Source organism: Meles meles, chromosome 5 (assembly GCF_922984935.1).
Source record: "Meles meles chromosome 5, mMelMel3.1 paternal haplotype, whole genome shotgun sequence".
NCBI lineage: Eukaryota > Metazoa > Chordata > Mammalia > Carnivora > Mustelidae > Meles > Meles meles.
The window spans coordinates 24,566,122-24,579,867 of record NC_060070.1 but is presented as its reverse complement, the minus strand read 5'-3'; the positions used below and the strand labels follow the sequence as shown (position 1 = coordinate 24,579,867).

The window sequence follows — 13,746 nt, the reverse complement described above, 5'->3', positions numbered from 1 at the left end:
GAGAGGCAGGCAGAGAGAGAGAGGAGGAAGCAGGCTCCCTGCGGAGCAGAGAGCCCGATGCGGGACTCAATCCCAGGACCCTGAGATCATGACCTGAGCCGAAGGCAGAGGCTTAACCCACTGAGCCACCCAGGCGCTCCCCTCTCAGATTTTAAATGTCAGCTTTAACCACTGACCACTCTACCTACTACTAGCCCTAGTCAAGATCAGCTCCTTTATTATACGCTTTCTGGAAGCATATATCTGGAAGCATCTGGAGTTTTTTACTCTGCAACACTTATCACACCTGGATTAAATAATTACTTGTATTATTATATGCTTAATATCTGTTTTCCCTACCAGACTACAAATTCCGCTTATTCACAGCTATATCCTTAGTAACTACTAGCCTGCACACACTAGGTACCCAAAAATCTTGAATTAAACGCATAAGAAGCATTATTTTCTGATCACTAGTGAAAGATTATTATATTATTCTATGTTCTGAGTTTCTCCATATATTTCTAAGACTTTATCAGTCTATAGCCAATAAAAGTATGTTGAATGGTTCTAGGCACACACCCCTAATCACTAGCACCTTCATAAATATATATACATATCTTTATGTATCTATACCTACCTATATAAATTTTAAACAAACGAAGTAGAATGAGAGAGAGCTAAGCAATTCAGAGTTTGGGTGTCAAAGCATCCCTGGCAACTTCTCTGAGGATGCTGAACAGCTCAGTGAAATCACTATCAGTTCATACTAAAAGAAGAAAGCATGACTCTAAGGAAGAGGAAATCAGTCACTTATACCACTCAAGTTTCACAAATCACTGTATTCTTTACCTTTAGATAATAAAGCTATACGTGGTCCTTGTCTCAGTAATTCCAAGAGGAAGTGACAAGAAAAGAGAATTCTCGCCAGACAATTCTGTTAAATTAAATGAATGAGCTTGCTGTAACAGAGAAATAGCTTGCAAATTTCTACCTTTGATCCTTTTTCTCCTTGTTATACTTCCCTCCTCTCTCAATCAATCCATGGACATGGATTCACCCAGAAGAGATGATAAAGGATATCTTATTCAAAATTCAGCTTATAGGTTTTCTTTGATTAACCCTACCTGGCTCTGTTCCCACCTTTAATTCAGCATCTCCCTTAACCTTTTTGCTGGAAATTGCTATTGTTCAAAATATAACATTCACATTGATGATTTTTTCCTTTTTTCTTCTTCTCAAAATAGGTTTATTTCCCCAACTACGCTGATAGTTTGAAGCTTGGGCCTTATCCTTCTTTTCCTACTGTATCGTTTTACCAGCCCAATATTTAAGAATAACATGTGCTGGGGGGCCTCCGTGGCTCAGTGGGTTAAAGCCTCTGCCTTCGGCTCAGGTCATGGTCTCAGGGTCTTGGGATCGAGCCCCTGCATCAGGCTCTCTGCTTGATGGGGAGCCTGCTTCCCCCTCTCTGTCTGCCTGCCTCTCTGCCTACTTGTGATCTCTGTCAAATAAATAAATAAAATCTTTAAAAAAAATAACATGTGCTTGCTGATTAAACTGATTTAAAGGAAAGATTGAGTCTATGTCGATCAAATACATTACTCCCTAGAAATAACCTTCTCCTTGCCACACACAAAGAACAACTGATTCCTTCAAGTTCACTTCTAAGAAACTCAGAACACTTTTTTTCCATAAGTTCATTATTACACATTATGATTCAATTCCCAAACCAATCCAAGAAAGCCTATTAAATCCATGAAGAACCTCAGAACCTTGGAAATAATGCTTTTGAGCTAGCAAAGCACATCCACCTCTACTGAGGAAAGGAAGGGAAAGATGTCAAGGTCTAAGATGAATTGGAGAGGAAATCCAGATTGAGTAAAGGGTTTTTCTTTTTCTTTTCTTTTTTTTTTTTTTTTTTAAACTCTTGACTCTTCCTTTCACACAAGGGTGAGGTGAGCCTGATGCTCAGATCACTGGGAGAATTTAACAGGTACAAATGAGAGGGAGGAAGTTTCTGCACCCCTCCCCCAGGCCCTCACATGCCTCTCTTGGGCAATGAGGAATTCATGTGGAAATTCAAACACAGATTGGGTGATGACCATAATACTGTACCACTAGAGTCTGGGGTAGTTTTTTTTATTTTTATTATTTTTTTTAATTTTGGTTTTTTAACCTCTTCTTAATTCCACAGTATCTACACAAATGAGGAAAGCATTTATTTGCTCCCTCAAAAGATCCACACTGCATCATTATTTAATCACCTTGGCCACAAAACAACTCACGAAATTGCTCAAAACAGAACATGATGTCATATCATACCTTGCAATATAGTGACAGGGACAAGTCTTGTGCACTTTATTTTTAACTCATCGGAAGACAGATAGATAGGGATATACATCTGCCTTGTTATATCTAATAGAAGTATGCCTGGAAAATATTGCAGGTAACACTAAATTTATTTAAGCTATGTTAAAAATCAAATACAAATGGAAACCAGACTTGAACATTCCCTGATCAGACAAAACCAGTTTAATCATACAAACAAAAACTTAATTTAGCTTATCTTGCAAGACAAGTGACGTTAACCTGACCTGGGTTACTTCTTCTCTTCGGAAAATCATAAACCAGACTTACACTGTTCCCCAAAATTGGTATGAGGTAATTGCTAAGCCATTCTCTTTTAAGAAAATTCCTATGAAAAATAAAGTTCCTATATTGTAACCAACTCTGTGAAGAATTAACGCACTCTTCCATACTATGTACATTGCTTTATAACAATGCATCTCTAAGCCTCATTCCAGGTTTTGTTTTGAGGTCTCCCAGTTTGCAAACTGTCTTTTTTGGTGTGTGCACAATGAACTTTTACTAACTGCTACTTCAGTGATTCATTGGTTTTACTTGTTTTTTCCAAACTTGAAAACTAGCTCTTTACAGAGAGATTGACTACATAATTTATTTAATGCAAGAAAATTTCCTATTTATGTAAAAAAAAAACAAAACAAAACTAGATCTGTTAAGTAATATCAGGCTGACTTAAAGCAGGATACAACTCTATGCAAGGTCATATTTTGTCACACCAACTATGATTTATGCAATAATTCCAATCACATTTTCGTGAGACTTCTTGTCCTCTCAACACAAAGAGGAACTTTCCCTCTCCACAATTCTTCATGTTCTTCCTTTAAAGGCATATCCAGCCCACACCTCATGACTCCTACCAGGCCTGACACTCTTACCCTTTAGGACTCTAGACCCTGTAAGTTTCTTATTACCAGGAACATGTATTCTCTTCCTTTCTCCCTCTCTCTTTCATTAAACCCCTCACAGGACCTACCACATGACCAGAAAAGTGTTAAGAGTACCAAAAATGGAGGACAGATATACCACTTCCTAAAATTTTAGCTCCCATTAACTGAGAACTACTACTATGTGCTTGTTTTCTAAGAGCTCTTTTTATCTTAATCAATAAGAAAACAGGCATAGAGAATATAAGTCACTTGCCCAGAATATGCTGGCTAATAGGAACTGGATTCCTGGCTGACTGGCTGCAGACTGTCTTAATCACTAAAATAAGCTCTCATGTTATCTCGTTTAATCTTTGTAACAGTCACATCAGGCAGCTGTTTTTCTCCATTTTGCAGAGGAGTAAACTAAGACTATAAGATAATTAATCCAAGACCAAGCTGCTACAAAGTGGCGGATCTGATATTATCTGGCTACAAAGCTCAAGCCTCCTAATCACCCTAGAGTTGCCCCACTCTACTTGGGGTTTCAGGAAAGGGTCCTTCCTGGGAACACCAGGTAGAGATGGGAAGAAGCTGTGTGAGAGTGGGGTGAAGAGAGTAAAGGAGGGGAGGGAAAGGAAAGGTAGGGTTAAGGGTGCAAGACCCCCACGAAAACAGCCATACCTATCTGCAAACATGTATCAAGAAGATGCCCAAAAGCAGCCATGGAGGCAAAACTCCAAACTCCAAGACCTATAATACCACCCACTCTTCTGATGCCCCAAACTACAATCCCTTTTCCTTACAAACAGAGAAAATGAGCCACCCCCGCCCCTAGTAAACCATCATTACATCCTCCTTTCCCAACCCTCCACGCCGGAGGTCCCGGGTGTGCTTCTCTACCCACCCCCACGGCTCGACTGATGTTGTCCATCCTGTTGGCGACCTGTTGGAAGAGGGGGTAGCAGGTCTGACAGAGGCGCACCGGCCGGGCGCTGCGCACTAGGCACCCGGTCAGCTCTGCGCTGCTGTTGGCGAAGTCCAGTAACAGCTCCCGACACTCGGGATCCAGATCCGGCAGGTCCGGCGGTAGTGACAGCGGCCCCAGCCTTCCGCCTTGCAGCAGCGTCAGGGACAAGTCCTCCACCTCTAGCAACTGCTGCTCCGACAGGAGGTCGTGAAGGACCCTGTGGGGGCTGCTGACCACGGCGAGAGCGCCCAGAGCCAGCCCTGACCACAGCAGCGGCACCAGCAGTAGCCGCGGCAGAAGCAACGACCTCCGCCGCGCGACTGTCGCGCCCGGACCCATTGCGGGGTTCACAAACCCCAAGGCACTCCCTGCCGCCTCTCCACCCCCCGGCGGTGCTGCTGACCGCCGCCGCTTCCGGCTTCCTCCGGCGCAGGCCGCGAGCGGGGTCACGAGGCGCGCGCGTCACGGCCCCGCCTCCGGCGCGCGGCGCCCCGCCCCATTGGCTGCCGTGAGCCTCTGACGGCCCTCGGGCCGGCGCGCGTGCAGAAGCGCGCACACACAGGCGGGCTCGCGCTCCCGGCCGGCTCCAAGCACCTCAGTGAGAGGATGCGAGACCGAGGGCGGCGTCAGGCTGTGGACCACAGAGCGGAGGCTCGCCCACTCTGTGACTACACGCGTCCACCACGTCTAGCAATTGAATCTCGGGGATCTGGGCCCTCGGTCGCCCACCGCTTTGGGAGTTCCCCGCGTTCTTGAAGTCTGAGGAGTTACTCCACACCGCAGAAAGCCGGACGGCCTGCGCCGTGGGAATTACGAGTGAGTTCCTTGAGAAAGCCTGCTGGCAGGTGCCTGTGTAGGTTTTGCTTGGTGGTTTCTTGGCATAATTTCCTCCCTCGTCCTATTTGGAAAGAGGAATAACATCTGTTTATTTGGGGTAGGGGAGCCTAGTGGCTTCCGAGCTTTTTTTTTTTTTTTTCTTCTTCTTCTTTTAACTTGAAACTGTTAACGTCCACGTTGTCTAATAGTCGTTGTGCGATCATGGAAGAATTCTACATCTGTCTTTTCTAATACGGTAGCCACTTGTGGCTGTTGAGCGGTTGTAACTTAGCTGCTGCGACCGAGGAACTTATGTTTAACTGTACTTAATAAAATTGTAAGCAGCCCCATCTGGCTCGCGGTGCGGTGTTGGACCGCGCAGGTTCTCTCAGTGTGGCCTGGTCCTCAGATGGCTCATGTCCAGGGGTGCTTGGGACTGAAGTGGTTCTCCGGGTGCAGCACAAACCTGCATCCAGTGCAAAACCCTGGAAAGACCTGGGCAGACCGCCTAACTGCAAACTCCCAATTGCTGACATGCCCAAGCACCAGCAGCTGCTGACAACGCTGACTGGTGGAGGGGACACGCGAACCAGTGCTGGATATCATTGCTGGCTGTAAGATGTAAGCTAATGACCTGCAAAACGGTTTTCTGACAAGTATCTGTCGAACAAGTTTGGTAGAAAAAATATTTCCTGGCTGTTCTGTGTGCTCCTGCCTTCATTTTTCCCTGTAAATTGCACGGTTACTGTACTAACTCCCATTTAGCTTATGGTACTAATTTATGTTTTTGAGGGTTCTTCAAGTTACTTCTTACCTAATCTGTTTAGTTATTGTTTTGTATTTCTAAATTTGCTTGCGATGGCTAAATTTTGTTTCATTTTCTTTACCAAGAAACTGAACTAGTGGGAAACTTGATTTAGGGGTGCCAGGGTGGCTCAGTGGTTGGGCATCTGCCTTCGGCTCAGGTCATGATCCCAGAGTCCTGGGACCGAGTCCTGCATCAGGCTCCTTGCTCAGCGGGGAGTCTGCTTCTCCCTCTCCCTCTGCCTGCCGCTCTGCCTACTTGTGCTCTCTGTCAAGTAAATACATTAAGGAGATAAAAAAGAAAGAAACTTGATTTATATAACAATAAATGTATATCCAGAGAACAGAAAATAAGTTGTTTTAATTTTTCTCAAATGTTATCCTGTAACTTTTAGGTCTTTCCTATGCATTAGAATTACCATTCTTTTTTTTTATTTTTTTAAAAGATTTTATTTATTTATTTGACAGAGAGAGATGACAAGTAGGCAGAGAGGCAGGCAGAGAGAGAGGTGGAAGCAGGCTCCCTGCTGAGCAGAGAGCCTGATGTGGGGCTGGATCCCAGGACCCTGGGATCATGACCTGAGCGGAAGGCAGAGGCTTTAACCCACTGAGCCACCCAGGCGCCCCTAGAATTACCATTCTTAAGAGTTATTTCAGGCATCATCATCATCAGCAAATTTTTCAAATTCTGAAAAGTAATGTGGCACAGTCAGCAACGTTACAAATGCCCATACTCTCGGACCCAGCAAGTCCACTTCTACGAATTTACTTTAAACATATACTAACCTTGTATAGACATGATTATTAATTGCAGTATTGTTTGTAAGAGTAAAAGAATGGGTCAAAAGAGAATGTTAAAGAAATCATGGGCCCTTTTCCCCCTCCCTTCCCTTCCTGGAATGAAGGGTGTCAGAGCACAGGTAAGAAGACGACAACACTGGAAGGTGAGGAGAAAGCATCAGCCTGATGCAGAGTACTGGATGGTGGGTAGAGTGAAAAAGAGTTTCTATGCAGGGAAGGAGGCAGCACTGAGTGGGAGTTTGCTTACATTCAGAAGGATTGATCAAATAAGAAAATATATTAAGGGTAATGGGAGTCCAGTTTCTCACTGTCAGAGAAGGGAATTCCAAATATGAAAACAGAAAAGTCAGGGTGTCTGGGTGGCTCAGTTAAGCATCTGACTCTTGATTTCAGCTCAGGTTATGATCTCAAGGTTATGCGATTGAGCCCCACCTTGGGCTCCTCCCCGGGTGTGGAACCTGCTTAAGATTCTCTCTCTCTCTCTCCCTTACTCCCTCTTCCTCCCTCCCTCTCTGCCTCTCCCTACCCTAAAAAAAAAGAAGAAGAAGAAAGAAAGAAAGAAAGAAAAACAGAGAAAAGTAGAATGAACTCTGTAGTGTTGGATTAAAATGAGCAATATCAGTGACTGGAAATACGTATAAATATAGATGTTAAATGTGTATGTGTGTATATTTATATATATGTGCATGCATGCACTCTGTGTGTGTGTGTTTTCCTTGGCTTTGTCCACTGAGAAGTCCTAGTAGCAGAGGCACCCTGTAAATAATAATGAGTATATATAGGGCCCAGATGGTGGCTTCTAAATATTTTTCTCCACTAAAGGGAACCAAGAATCCTTGGAGAAATAACTGATTCTACCACTAGGGCTGGGAAAGCTTAAGTTTAGCCTGGATCATCTTGTGGCAGAAAGTAAGAAAGTGCTCAAAGAATTAATGGGGCGTATCAAGAACATACAGAAGCCAGCTTGAATAGGCTCCCACTGGCCAAATATGGGAAAGTTTGAACATTAAAGTAATTATGTTAACATGTCATAATCCATTGAATAAAATGGGAAATCATGAGCCTATATTGATATATTTAAATAAATTAATAAATTGAATGTTTCATGAGAAATAAGATATTTACATATTTTCAAAGTCACCCCCCCCTCAAAATACTTACTAATTACAAATGGAAATTTACAGTGGAGAAATCTATCAGACTCCATGTTAATCAAATGGTCAACATGAATATCATCGCAATGGGATAAATAGAAATTGTATGCCAATTAGAAGGTCACAGCATCACTTTCTTTACATTCCTGCCAAAGATGCATAATATGATGCTAATACGAGAAAACATCAGACAAAGCAAATTAAGGTTCATTCTGAAAAATAGCTAGTTTGGGGCTCCTAGGTGACTCAATCAGTTGAATGTCTGCCTTCCACTCTGGTCATGGTCCCAGGGTCCTGGGATCAATCCCGCATCTGGCTCCCTGCTCAGAAGGAGCCTGCTTCTCTCTCTCCCTGACACTCCCCCTTCTTGTACTATCAAATAGATAAATAAAATTTTGTTAAAACTTTTAAAAATAGCTAGCCTGTAATCTTCAAAAGTGTTATAGCTATAAAAATCAGAAAGATTGAGGAACTGCACCTGACGTGAAGGACATTATTGGGATAACTAGTGAAATCTGAACAGGGTCTGAGAATTAGATGGTAGTAATGCATAATGTTAATTTCCTGATTTTGATAATTATATTGTGGTCAATGTAAGCGAATATTTTTATTTGTAGAAAATATATACAAAAACATTCAAGGGTGATAAGATATCAAGTGAGTGGCAGAGAGATCTCACATGGTTCTGGAAAAAAATTATTTGTACTATGCTTACAACTTTTTTATAAGCTTGAAATATATTGTAAAAGCAGTTAGGATACAGCAATGCAGTAGAATTCTGTGCATTTGAAATCTTATAGATTGATGTGGGAGAATTGCCAAAATAAATGCAAAAAAATTGTCAAAGGAAAAGAATTTTTAATGCTTGTGCCTGTGTATGCACAGACTGTCTCCAGAAGGTTACACAAAAACAGGTCACTTTGATAAAAGATGAATTGAGGTGAGGAGTATGGGAACAGGGCTAGGAGAGAGACCATTGATTGTAAACTTTAGTACGTAAAAATTTTGTTCCATAGGAGTATACTTCTTACTGAAATAAATTAATAAGAAGTAAAAGAGTTCAGGGGCGCCTGGGTGGCTCAGTGGGTTAAAGCCTCTGCCTTCGGCTCAGGTCATGATCCCAGGGTCCTGGGATCGAGCCCCGCATCGGGCTCTCTGCTTGGCTGGGAGCCTGCTTCCTCCCCTCTTTCTCTCTCTGCCTGCCTCTCTGCCTACTTGTAATCTCTATCTGTCAAATAAATAAATCTTAAAAAAAAAAAAGAAGTAAAAGAGTTCAATTTGTCAGCCATCAGTGGACTCGGGGCATTTCTGAATCCCACAAAACTTGTTTGCAGAATTTTGTATGTATGTATATTTTTCTTAGAAGAAAGTCATAGCTTTAATCATAGGAGTCTATAATCCAAAAAGTTAACAGCCATTGATTTAAAATAAACCTCAGTAAACCTAGATGTGCATCAACAGATGAATGGATAAAGAAGATGTGGTCTATATAGGAACACTATGCAGCCATCAAAAAACCAAAATCTTGCCATTCGCAACAACATGGATGGAACTAGAGCGCATTAAGTGAAATAAGACAATCAGAGAATGACGGTTATCATATGATCTCTCTGATTTGAGGAATTTGAGAGTCAGTGTGGGAGGTCATGGGGGGAAGGGAGGGAAAAATGAAACAAGATGGGACCGGGGAGGGAGACAAACTGTAAGACTCTTAATATCAGGAAACAAACTGAGGGCTGCTGTGGGGGGTGGGAGGAGAAGGGATAGGATGGCTGGGTTATGGACACTGGAGAGGGTATATGCTATGGTGAGTGCTGTGAATTGTGTAAGACTGATGATGCACAGACCTGTACCCCTGAAACAAATAATACATATTATATTAATAAAAAATTTTTAAAAACTCAATAAATTTTCTTTCTTCAAGTTTGAATTACATTAAGTTTGCCTTTTATCTCAGCTATCTTAGAATATGTGACACAAATAACAAAGAGAAACAAAAAGCAGTAATTCATTGTGGTAGGTACTACAGTAAACAAAGATAATTAGAATGAAATTGTGCTCTCAAAGAATAAGACATAAATTCAAGTGTGGGGAGCCTGCTTCCTCCTCTCTCTCTGCCTGCCTCTCTGCCTACTTGTGATCTCTCTGTCAAATAAATAAATAAAATCTTAAAAAAAAAAAAACAAAAAAACAAAAAAACAAAAAAAATTCAAGTGTGTACAATAAAATTAAACATTAAAGGAGATAATGCATAAGTGTTTAGAAACATTAAAGATGGAATCAGTTCCATCTAGGAGTTTGGAGAAGAGTCAGAAATGTCTCCAAAAGGAAACTGATTTTTGAGTGGTATCATATAGAATGAGTAGGAATTCACCCAGTAGCAGCTTCAGAATGTCTCTGTAGGGAGGAGTGAGTGGCAGCAGTCTAGATAGAAACAAGGACTGGAGAATTTGTCTTAAAGCTTCATCAGTAAGGCAAAGACACGGTATTGTGGAGGGTTTTAAATGTATTTTAGAGAGATGGAGAGAGAGCATGGGGAGGGGCAGAATGAGAGGGAGAGAGAGATCTCAAGCAGACTCCCCACTAGGCTGAGTGCAGAGCTGGGCAGCTGGATCTTAGGACCCTGAGATCATAGCCCAAGCTGAAATAGTTAGACACTCAACCAACTGAGTGACCCAGGAGCCCCACACTATTTTGTCTTCTTGGGGTTACTGGTGGAAATTATGGGGTTGGTGATGAAGCCAATCTGACCACTTACTTTCTGTGCTAAAAAAAAAACCCTAAGTTTTATCCTGTAAGAAATGGGGATTCATTTGAAGATTTAAGTAGGACAATAATAGAATCATATGGGCATTTTAGGAATGGAACTCTCACAACAGTGTGGAAAATTTTTTTGCAGTACTGAGACTAGTGCATAATTAAAGGAAAAGATGGTAAAGGCCTAAAGGAGGCTGAGGTGGGAGTGGGAGAGAAAAGGGATTAGATCGAAGAGATATTTATGATGCAGAAGAAACAAGAATTGATGATTATGTAGTTCTGGAATGTGAACTAGTGATGGCTCCAAGGTTACAAATTTGGGCAACTGGGTGAATGATAGTGCCATGGTTAGAAATAGAGAATACAGGAAGAGTGGATACATTTGGACTGTGATAGAAACAGCTAATTTAACTGGAATTTTTAGCTTAGGATGCTTTTGATAGAGACACCCAGGGAGTATTTTAAATTACACATCTGGTCAATGGGAGAGTGGCCCAGGCTAGATAGAGACTTAGAGTTGGAAGTTACTAAGGTTGATATGGTAGTTGAATCCTTGAAGGTAAAGGAGTCACCCAGAGACTGAGACACTAGGATTAATTAATGCTTGTTTAAGAAGATTACATTCATGGAAGATATACACAGTAGCCCCCAAAATTTAAGAATCAGATAAAGTACCTAAATTCAGGTCCCTTGCAAGTTTTGCCTACATTTTTGAAATAGCATAGGACAGAGCTCAAAGGAAAATGTAAGAAACCCAGAGAAGAGGAAGAGAATTTGACCTGTAGTGCCACCCCAAATTCCTCCAGTTAACTAAAAACATGAATCAATTTTCATGGAAAATTGTTAAGAAAATTTACTCATGTCAGGGCGTCTGGGTAGCTCAGTCATTAAGCAGTTGCCTTTGGCTCAGGTCATGATTCCATGATCCCAGGTGCTGGGATTAAGCCCCACATCGCATTGGGCTCCCTGCTCAGTGGGGAGCCTGCTTCTCTCTCTCCCACTCTCCCTGCTTGTATTCCCTCTCTGTCTCTTTCTCTGTCAAATCAAATAAAATCTTTAAAAAAATTTTTTTTAAAGAAAAGAAAATTTACCTATGTCAAATCACTGTTGAACACCTAAAACTAAGGTAACATCATATGTCAACAATACTTCAATAAAAAAAAGAAGAAAAAGCAAAAATATATGCCAATTTTTAAAAAAAAGTTTTTGTTTTTTTTTTTTTAGTTTTGTCTGCATTATTAACAGTTTCTTTTTTTTTTTTTACTTGCCTTCATTTTATTTATTTTTTCAGCGTAACAGTATTCATTCTTTTTGCACAACACCCAGTGCTCCATATATCCAAAATTTGGAAGTAAAACAAAAGAAAGTCAGTATGCTAGAACATTGTTCAACAGGTTCAAGCAAGGATTACTTAATTTTCAAGTCTAGGAGAATAAATGTATGTGGCTCTTTACTATTTAATTAGAGCTCAAACACTATGAAGTTATGTGTTAATGTGTAGATTTCTCTCTGCTAGGAAAGATAACCCTGCAGGTTATGGATTGATTACCCTGAGGATCATTAACAAGTTTTGTATGTAACATGGCAATCTGATCCTAATATTCTTTTTTCAATGTCTATATCCAGTTTGAGAGACATTAATGAATTCATAAATATTTGACACATTTTTATTTTGTATTTGTATAAGAGTCATGTTTTTAAGTTTTTGAAAATGATACTTTAATAGTTACTTCCTTTAGAACATGTGGAATTGGGGTAAGGAAGGATGTAAGCCAAGAAGATAATCAAAGATGATGAGACAAGGCCCAGAGACCCAGGCCAATAACCAGTCTCCCTGCTAATACCTTTTCTCCCCTATCATCTATATTCTCACCATTAAGGACAAAGTGATCCTTTCAAAACCTAAGTTGGATCATGTCACTCTTTATGCTCTGACTCTACCCATGGCTACACATCTTACTCAAAGTTAAAAGCAAAGTCTTTACTATGTCCTAGAAGGATCTACATGATCTGCTACTCCCACCAGCCTTCCCTTTTCCCCTAACCTGCTATATTTTTCTCCCTGGCACTTAATACCATATTTAATCTTATACTGTTATTTATTTCCTGTCTCCTCTCACTGAAATTTAAGATCCTTAAGATCAAAGACTGACAGTTTTGTCCACTGCTCTATCTATAGTATATAGATATCTATATCTATAGTACTATAGTATATACTATATCTATAGTACATAGAACAATGTTTGGCACTTAATAGATGCTCCATAAATATTTATTGAAAGATGATTTCATTTAGAGAGGTGTGGAGTATAAAAAGTTTGAGACTTGAAAAGAAGGTGAAATAATTGTTTTGGATAGTGAAACAGTGAATGTAATAGATAGTGCAATAAGATTGCCAGGCATTATTGAGTACCTATTTGAGATTTGTGGCCATAATTTTAAGGTCTGTCCAGTCAGCCTAATGATGTGTTCTCTTCGGCAATGATCAGTTGTTGCAAGTAAAAGCATACAACATGATAAAAGTTGAGCTTAGAATTGTTGGGGCATTACCTAGGCCAGTATGATGAAAGGAGAGAGCACCATACCACTCTGTGTGTCTGCTCACCTGACCCAGTTTCCCATGCCCTTCCACATTCTCACGTTATTCCATTGGATCCTTTGGAACTCACAATCTATCGTCTATAATCTCCCATTTCCTCAACATCTCTAAACAGTCCCTTAACCCTCTTTGCCCTAACAAACCTGGCTATCTTCTGATGACCTCACTTCATCTATGCTTTGTGACCAGTAGGGATTTCATAGAACTTCCTCAAAAGCAACATTAAGCTGAGGGTAAGTGGAGATCAGACAGCTTTCCAATTCCCAAGCAGAGTGGTTTACTTTGATCAGTTTTATACATTGGTATTTGGCGTGAGATTTTTTGGAAATTCCACTAGGGGAAGAATAATTTGTACATTTTTGCAGTGGGCTGCTGTCTGCTATGTATCTGCAATCATCCCATTTCTGAAATTATCCTGATTCTGTCCCACCAACATCTTTTGGTTTCTGAGGAGAGATAACGTGGCTTTTTAGTTAGATCTGGACCAAGATGAGCCACATTTGAATCTGTTCTAGAGACTACAATGTATCACTCAGATTCTAGACATTGAGCTCTGTGCTATAATAAGATGGGACTTTTAGGCTGTCTCACTTGGAAGGAGGTGGGGGATAAATGTATTTTGTCCACAGAAAGGAT

General features: G+C 40.9%; 1 protein-coding gene across 1 annotated transcript in view; it reads right to left on the bottom strand.

Moving 5' to 3' along the window:
- The window catches only part of OSTM1 (osteoclastogenesis associated transmembrane protein 1), a 32,726-nt gene extending 28,141 nt beyond the window's left edge, over positions 1-4,585 (bottom strand). Inside the window, exon 1 of the mRNA XM_046006143.1 lies at positions 4,117-4,585. Within this exon, the coding sequence (XP_045862099.1) occupies positions 4,117-4,518 (402 nt within the window). The 5' untranslated portion in view covers positions 4,519-4,585. The remainder of the gene's footprint in view (positions 1-4,116) is intronic.
- Positions 4,586-13,746: the final 9,161 nt, after the last annotated feature.